The sequence below is a fragment of the Anser anser genome (genome assembly GCF_964211835.1).
Source record: "Anser anser genome assembly, contig: HAP1_SCAFFOLD_345, whole genome shotgun sequence".
Classification (NCBI taxonomy): Eukaryota; Metazoa; Chordata; class Aves; order Anseriformes; family Anatidae; genus Anser; species Anser anser.
The window spans coordinates 72,508-81,851 of NW_028154078.1; the positions used below are offsets into that span (position 1 = coordinate 72,508).

At 43.1% G+C, this 9,344-nt stretch overlaps 1 protein-coding gene across 1 annotated transcript; it reads right to left on the reverse strand.

Moving 5' to 3' along the window:
- Positions 1 to 5,650: 5,650 nt before the first annotated feature.
- On the reverse strand, positions 5,651 to 8,819 carry LOC310890849 (zinc finger CCCH domain-containing protein 11A-like; the record flags this gene model as incomplete). The annotated part of the gene is given in 7 exon segments (XM_083853162.1): positions 5,651 to 5,712; positions 6,221 to 6,340; positions 6,866 to 6,965; positions 6,969 to 7,069; positions 7,514 to 7,637; positions 8,420 to 8,539; positions 8,766 to 8,819. Coding segments are annotated over 7 exon segments (681 nt in total), but the record flags the coding sequence as incomplete, so codon positions are not given.
- Positions 8,820 to 9,344: the final 525 nt, after the last annotated feature.

Genomic DNA, 9,344 nt, shown 5'->3' on the forward strand with positions numbered 1-9,344 from the left:
GGAGGAGGTCATCCTCATCCTTCCCTGGGTCCAAGTCGAGCTCGGCTTCCAGTATGCCGTCTGAGAGTTCCCAAAGTAGCGTCTCTAAATCCTCGTCTACAGATATGGGCGCGTTGCCTGTGGAACTCAGCCGGCGTGTCCTTGCTTCTTCTAGCTGGGAAGAAGCTGAAGTCGAGCTTGAGAACTCCATTGGCTCCACGGATTCTGCCTGGCTTCCAAGATGTGCTTCAGGTCTTGGCAGAGCAAGGAAGAGAACAATCAGTATATGCCATTTCTTAACGGGAAATCCCTTTTCTGCAAACCGGCTCTTAAAACCGTAGCCAACCCCTCCTGCACTTCAATCTTACCCAGGGATTGTTATTCAATTAACCCAGGGCGACATTTAGAGCCCAATATATTAGCAGGTACATTTTTCAGTTTGGGGGTTTCTCTGTGAAGCCAGAGCACCTGGAGTCTAGCAAAGATGGTTCAATTGTTGTAGCAAGAGGCACTTTGCCACCTTGCTTAATTTTCCTGTAAAAATGTTAAGAAGTCTCCATCTGCAAATATCTGTTTGCTAAGTTAGTCATTTTTCCCACGGCACACTCAGCAGAGTTTGCTCCCCACTACAGGAAGCTGATCTGCAGCCATCACTTCCCTCTGCTCTCCCTGCACTCTTGTCACCTTGTATGTTTGTTCGGGTGGCATTCTTGAGGACCAAAAGGCAGAGGACACTACTCATCATTTATCACCTCACGAGGAAGTAGGAGAACTTCACCTCATCCTCATTTAGGTATTCAGACAGAGCAAGAAGTCACTGGAAAGCTGTACCGACTTGCAGCATTTAAAGAAAGTAAGTCTAATTAAGCATTCCTGCTAGCTGCTAGAAAGTCATTTCACGTGACTTATTCCTCTGATGGATTTGGGCTTTAATTATCTCAGAACCCTCCTTTTTTCCCCACGTGTGACAGAACTTATGTTTCACTGGGGATATACACCGATTGAGAAAAAGAACAAGTTGTGGTCATCACCTGTTTTGGGGATTTTCTTCAAGTCTGGTGGCTGGGACGTGCTCCAGCGTGGCTGGAACAGCCTAGAAAGCAGCAAAACAGCATTTAGGACTCATGGGTAAAAGATTCCTTACTAGCTTTTTCCTCCATGCTGCTTCTCCTCTGGCATTGCGGAGCCTTAGCCAAAATACAAAACCAAGGTGCTCCTGAAGAAAGTTAATATTCACTTGGAGGTTACTAATGATCTTGTGTCTTTTAAGAACACAGCATTAATGGACAAAATCCTCCACACCAGAGAAATCACAGAATCACAGAGGACTAAGTAAATAGTGCCATTAATCTAATAAATATGGAAGGGTACTACAAGAATTCTGTAGGCAGCTACTGGATTTAAAAGGAAACAGAAAGCCTGTAGAACTTTTGAGTTTTCCATCTTTTCTCCTAGAGGAGGGTGTAAATTTTACAAGGGATCCATTTCTGCATTAGCCCCTGTCCTTACCATAGCTGCTTTTTTGGCTGGAGGTCCCATTGTGTCAGCGTCAGAGGCAGTCCGTGGCTTCACAGCTGCTACAGCAGAGGGAAAACTGCCAGGTGCCTTACGTTTCAGTGCCTTCTTCTTGGGGGAAGCGACTTTCCCATCCCAAGGCTTCGCAAACATGTTAAAGTTGGCTAGAGTAAAAGGAAGAGAGAACTGATACAGTCTTGCTCTGCCTCATGAAAAATCCACGTTCTCTTCCTCATTTCCACGGCCCGTCTACACAGTTAACTGTATTTGGCCAGCAGAATTACACTGCCATTGCCTGGATTCTCAGCAATATCTTCCACATAGTAAACTCCGTCTACCAACAATCCATACAAAGGAACAAAGGAACTGAATAGCTACAGTAAATCATAATCCAGGACGAGGGAAACTCAGACACAGAGCGATCCCAAGTGCAAGCAATACTCTAAGACGTTGTATGAAGTCTAGTAAGATTCACAAATGTTGACAGCTTTTGTATTTAAAGTCTTGCTCCCTCTAGGAAAGGAAAAGCAGCAGGTATAGTAAGACAAGAGAGTGTATGCAACTGTTGTACCAGCTTCCTCTCCCCTGCAGTGATGTCCCACAAAATCTATTAAGTTGTTCTACAAAATCCAAATTTGTAGAGTCATATTCTAGTCTCCCATTCCTGACCTAACATCTGGCTGGCAGGAGAAGAAACGAAAGAAAGCTGGGTACTTGTTTTCTTTGTGTGTTTATTTCCTCGTGTCCCATGAGACAGAGAGAAAGGCTACAATGTGCAGTGCATGCAGCCTTTAAGCCCTCCTTATCTCCCTCACACAATCTCATTTTACAAAGTTGATATAATCTTAACAACGAGGCCTTTGATCCTCTGTCATTTTTGACAGAAACTGGCCCCCCACATTAAGACGCTGAAGCATGCTTTACAAACACATACACGTGTCAAGTTAAGCAACACATGCCAAAGAGGAAGGTGAACTTGAACTCAACGCAGGGAGGACTTCATACCATAAACAGATGGCAGAAAAAAACAGAATACCAAAATTAGACTAAAAAGCCCCTCAATGTGTTAATTTTCTAGTGGGAAATACAGAATACCATCACGTAATTAACGAAAACAGACATGGTTGCATGTTCTGGCCCTTCTTTGCCTTTGAACTTTGCAGCCTTAAACTCTTTTATCCTCTGCATTGAAGGAAAAAGCAAAGCAGATCCTGAGCAAACGGAACTTGCTCAATATGGGAAGCACCTCACCGGGGCAGGTATTAAAGCATCTTATTACCTGATAGCTTTGTGTTCCATAACGATTTCTGCCCGGCTGGGGCAGGTCCAGGTTGTGCTGGGGGAGCTGGCACATTTTCTCCACTCTGCTGCATCCGCAGAGCTTTCTCGCGCTTTATTTCTTCCAGGGTTTTAACACGCACTTCTCCTTCTGGCTTGGCTTTACCTGCCGGCTCCTTCGACTGCACTTTGCTGGGCCCGGAAAGAGTGAGCACGCTCTGCTTCTTGGGCTCACCCTCAATTTTTGCCCCTGCGCTGGGATCTTTGGTTTTACCATGCCATTCAGCCTGGGCTTTGGCTTGACATTCTCGTCTCTGAAGAGCTCTCTCACGACGGATTTCCTCCAGTGTTTTCACATGGACCTCTCCCTTTGGCTTAGCAGCCTTCCCTGTCATCATCAAGAAATGAGAAGCGCCAACATTTAAAGAGAGTCCAACAATAGTTTAAGTCTCCAAAATTTGTCACAGTACTAAGGAAAACTAAGCCTGAGCGTTCCCAATAACGCATCTTAGGACAATAGCCTAACATTCTCCTCCTCCTCTGAGCCACTTGTTGTATTTTGAAGACCAGCCCTATCCAGAGAGAGTTGCTACACAGAAATGCTAGTTTACTTGATTACTTTTTCAGACTGCATTTCAAATTCCTGCTCCCGGCAGTGGCTCTATTCTAATTGTATATGATGGTTCACAGAAGCAGCTTAAAACCTTGACAAGGCACAAGCGGAAAATAAACACACACCTAGAGCCAGATTTCTGATAGTGGCTGTCAGAAGAGCTTCAGCACTCGAGCAAGAGGAATCAGTTCTTTGTTTTCATTTGAATTCCTTTTTAGGGCTGTATGAAAACGGTCTAAGTTCACGGAAAGGAAGAAGGAGAAAGTATATTTAATAGCCAGTTGTTACCTTTCGCAGTACTAGTCCGTTGAGAAGGTAATCCTAGCCTCTCCTTCACAGACTTGGGAACTTGAACTGCAAAACAGAAAAAGACCAAATTAGGGAGGCTGCATAAACGTCAACTTTGTGTTCACATTCAAAAACAAGGCAGGAAAGGTAACTTTGAATCCCGGTGATTAAGACCTCAGCCAACATGCAAAAAGAAACATCGCAGGAAAAGGACAAACAGAAAGCCTAACTACAAAACCCGTGAATCACATCCAGATGCCTGTTTAGTAGCTGTACCTCTCTTTGGTGCTTTGTCAGCATTTCCCGGAACCTCCACCTTCTTCCCCAGCCTTTCAGCAAGGCTGCGCTTCACCGGAAGGGCGCTTACATCAGCTTCAGACAGAGAAAACAAGGAATATTTTAAGAACATTTCTTTGCAGGAAGATTTGAGAACAGTCAACCACAAGCTTCTATTTTTCAAGCATATTTTCATAAAATTGCCTTTCAGCTGCTAAATGGTTTTTTTGCCATTTCTGCAGTCAACACAGATCTCCACTGCAACGCATTTTCCTCTCATACGTCAAAAATACTCTTCAATGCAGTCATATAGAGAAGGCGGCACCTAAATAACAGCTCATAAAAAGTTCTTACCCACGGAGGCTTTCCGTTTTCCTTGTTTCTCAGCAAGATCTAGTCGAACCACAGGTTCCTCCCCTAAAACAAAAGTAAAATTTTTCTATTTCATAGAAACCAGTAGCCAATAGAAATAGTATACTGTTAGCCCATGTCCAAAAAAAACCCAGCAAGGCACTGTTTTGACAGCTAAACCACACAAACTCATATTTCAACTATAATTAACTTAGAAAAAGTATCCATAGTCTCAGTGTTTGCCTCAAATTCCAGCTGAATGTAGTCGAGAATGAATCTGAGTCTGCTTGACAGCTATACTTTGTGCAGAACAGAGCTGCATAAGCAAGCAGAATATTATTAGGTACAAATGCTGAGAAATATTCCTTTCTAAGGTGAATGTCTATGGGTAGAAGTACTTCTTCACTTCTTTCCCTTTCAAAGGAATTTGCACAACTCTAAACAATATAATTTATACACAGACTCCTATCGCACTACTGTCCACACGTGCCACTGTCAGCCTCTTTAAAGCTTCAGAAATTGCTTCTTACATAGCACTGTCCTCTAGAGCTCTTTCTTCTCGTTACTCTCCTGTTTTTCAGTTATCCCCCTATTTGCATACTGACACATTTTTTTCTTTCTCCTGCTACTGCACTTAACCTGAGCACCAAAGCTTTCCAGTACAACCAGGGACTTTCAGCATAAAAGCATGTTTTGAACAGAAGGCGGCAGCACCAGGAGGCTAACAGGGGTGAATTGCCTTCCTTCTTGCTTAACCTTCCAGTTTAGGAGTAATGAAATCAAAACAAAAGCATGAATTATTACCTTCCTCTGTAGACAGTGTCACAGTTCTCACCACTGTCCGGACATTTTCCTTTTCCGGAGCAGGAAAAATCATAGAATCGACGGGAGGAAGAGAAGATCTTGAAGGACCTTCTGCTCAGAGCAAGCAAAACATAAGGAAGTTTACCAAACAGAAAAAACTATCACGAAGAACAAAAAACTTTAATTATTCATTACTGTCAAACATACAGTGACCAGAGCATGCAAATAAGAGAGGTGACTAGTTTGCCTCTGGTTGCCCTTGGAATTCCCATCTAGAATACCAGCTGGCTGAGAATCAGGTTGCTCGATGCCCCCAGCTAAACATGGAAGTCTATCCCTCAAGCAGCTCCCAGCCACCATCACCTGCCATTCTGAAGCCAATCAAATTTCACTTCTTTGGCAAAATAGTTGGATTCACCAAAGCATAGCCAGCTACCCGGTATTACTGGAAGAGGTTTTTTTTGAAAGAAAAATCATCACACAGGATGAAGGTGAACCGGGTAAGGAAGCAGGGAATATTAACTCACCACCGTGTCTCTTAGTTTTTTCCTTCATTTTCTGCAATTTGATTTCTTCAAGTGTTTTTATTCCAAAATTCAGACCGTCCTCTGAAAACAGAAAACAGTTAATGAGACTAAGGCTTAGAGGCACTCACTGAGGACCACAGATCCTCAGGCTTCTTAGTGCTCAGGAACTTTCAGAAGTATTTAGAATAAAGCCTGTCAACACTCCTCACAAGTGAAACAACCATAGAATCAATGGCATTTTGCCCCTCCTTTCACCCTTCAGGGTAAAAACTGTAGTTTTAATTTTAATCCATTTACGTGATATTAGATCCCTCTATCGTTAGATATGGCTTTCAACAGTGGTTGCCAGGCTGCACGTGCAGCCATTTAAACTCCATGCTGTGACCCTGTTTTGTTCTCCAAAAGGAAAGAAAAGCAGTTCAACTTTCTGACCCAATGGGCACATGATGGTATCAGGGAGAAATGAGATCATGGAAATAACCGAGTCCATTCAGCACCCCTACATTCTGTTGTGTTTTTACGCCACATTGCTTTTGAGTTAATTGTCAAGTTATCCTGCCGATTTATCCTACTACAGGTGCTGGAATACCTTGTTTAGCAGTAGTAGCACTGGCTTTCCGAGTGGAAATCATCCGTAATCCATTTTGGCCTTCCTCAGCTGGTTGCTGGACGGGAGTTTTAGTTTCTTCTCCTTCCGCAGAAAGCTGGTCTGAAGGGGAAAAATCTATTCAGTTATGCATAGGCCAGATTGTTCGTGATTATGTAGCTCATGCAATGACACTTCAGTCCATGGTTCCTATAAAAAAGTTGGGTTTTTTTTGTTTTTTTTTTTTTTTAATACAGCTACACTGACCTGATGAACTCGTAAGTAGACTACCCTAGGACAAAACATCTAGGACTCTAGATTCTCTCTGCAGCTTTAACTACTACACGACATATTACTCTTCAGACAAAAAAAAAGGAATTTCCTTCCTAGTTTCACATAGAGCTTTACACAACAGACCAGCTAAAGCCAAGAGTGGTTCTAAGCTTTCCTCCAACATTTCAGGTTCTGTCCGCTGACTGCCAGACAAAGCCACCAGTGACCTGAGCGGACTGCCTGCCCTATCGCTAGTCAGACCTCAGGTCATCTGTGATTTATACATTCATTTACAGCACAAATTCCTTCCAAGAACCAAAGACTTACACAATCATTTACAGCACAAATTCCTTCCAGGAACCAAACCATGCTCACCATCATCATCTTCATCATCATCTGCAGCATTGATTACAACTGGAGGGTGTGTAGGGCTTGGGACATTTTCCGAGTTTTCCACTTTCATCACCCGCCTTAGCTATGGAGAGGGATTGGACTGGACAGAAAGTTTGTTTTGCTGCAGTGACATCTGAGCCACTTTCAAATCATCGTCCGCGGACTCAGGCGGACTTGGCAGTGTAGCTAGAGGAAGAGGAGGATCATCAGTAATATGGCAGTTTAAAACTTTGACCACAATGCACGAAGATGGTAGCTAAGGCAGATAACCTGCACAGGCAATGAATGCAGCATCTCCTTTTGCCCATCCCGCCACTGTTTACACCGTGAACAATGACTTGCCTTCAAACAACAACACATCTCCCTGCCACCCAGCAGAAGACGAAACAACAGAAAGCAAACTGCAAGGCAAATATCACACAAAGCAGAGAGAAGCTGAGCATGAAAGCAGAAAACAAATACCAGCAGTACAGCAGCAGTACACTCGGTTTAGCTGACCACCTAGGACTGCAGACCTTTTCCTGCACTCACAAATGAACGGTTACCTGATGTCTCCTACACTATTGGCACCCACTAAGTAATATGCAAAATTAATTCTTCAATACTTAAAGAAAAAGGACCTAAACTCACTCTTGCTTGGTGGTAAGAAGACGCCATCGATGTAACGTCCCTTTGCGTGATGAAAAGCACAGTTGGCTTTCTGACAGCCTACTGGCTGCTTCTCCCAGTAGCAGGGAATCTCAGCGCGCTTTTTCTGAAGACAGAAAGAAAGACAAGCTCGTGATAACATGCACCTAAGGTTTGCAAAGAGATGCACAGTTCCAGGTCACGACAGCGATAGGGCTGTCACAATACAGTGCTGAAACATCATTCCAAAGGTCAGTTTATCACGGAAGTATAGTATTTCCGGGCATATTCACAAAGTTTGCAGAAGCTGTAACCACTATGCACGTTTAGCCTTGTCATCATTCAGTTTGAGAAGACAGGCACTCTCAGACATCAGTTTAGGGTGGGTTAAACTAATACACCCAGGATTATACTAGGATTATTCAGAGGGAAAAAGAACATCTTAAATTGCCTACGTTAACTCTATCCAGAACTACTTCTCGGAGACTTCGTTCTTCTGCACCTTTAACTTTCCCCACTGCTTCCTAGCCCAGGCAGCTAGAACAGCATTATCTGAAGGACTCCGGGACACAAGAGACCTGATAGATCATTATCAAGCCTGCTCTCAGGAGGCTAGTACAGCCTGTTTATTACCCCCCTGCTCCAGCAGCTTTTAGCAGTCTAGTTAGCGGTTATTCTGCATCTGTTGAGAAAATACTGTCGGCGTCTAATAAAAGAAAATCTTGCTAAGACATACCTAAGGCATTGATTTTATTTCCCTCTCCTTCCTCCCACCCCCTCCCCTGCTAACAGAAACCAGTGTAATTCCAAAGCAAAGGACTCTGTCCTGCAAAAGCACAATCAGCACACCTACAGCACTGAAAAATGCTTTTGTTGATTTATTTTGAGAACACATCTTTAGGCACTCACATCGATTTCCATGTGTCTGAATCGGCAGACATTCCTGAAACAACGACCCTCCTGCCACAGCGTGCAGACTGTCTCGTTCCCCAGAGCAGCTTCACAGTGGCGGAAGGAACAGTTGTCTCCCTGTAACCAAAAGGAAACCAACAAGGAAAATATAGTACAGCCTCAAAAACGTCCATGCTACTGCCTCAGGTTGCTACGATTGAATTCAGAATCTATCTGGTTATCACGTTAACCAAAGACCAGTGTGCCTCCTCCTCCTACTCTACCCCTTCCTGAAAAAAAAAGAAAAAAAAAAAAAAACAACAAAAAAACAAAGCAAAGCAAAGCAAAAGAAACCCAGCCATACCTTGGTACAGGTAGAATAGAAATAGAAGTAGCAATCGTCTCCTTGTTTAGACATGCCGACAAGTTCTGATAACAAGCTCGGGTTCTCTCCACAGGGACTTCCTCTGCTCTTGGAGAGAGCTGTCTTCACCCTTGCTTGGGCTGAAAGTCTTCCACTGGCTTGTGATCAGTGAAATCTTCTTTTTAAAAGTAACCCTAAACAAAGTACCAACAAGTGAAAAATAATGAGTAACAAGCATTTTTCCAGCTTTCTTCTGTTCATCAAATTAGTCTCTTGAGGAGAGCAATTGCTGCAAGATCATGAAAGGTTAGAAAAGATGACTTAGGTCCAATTTAACAGCCAATGATTTTTCAATGACCAGAGCTGCAACAGATTTTATTTAGCCACAAGCAGGTTTTTTTTTTCTGATGTGAAGTCAGATATTTTGATTTTTTTTTAAGACACTAAATGTCATAAAACCTGCAACCAGACCAGATAAAGTTCAAATTAGAGTGATTCTGAAGCCTTTCATTAAAATGCTGCACATTTCTGTGCAAATTATTTCTGACTCTTCTGGACAAAAGCAGATGAAATAGTTCT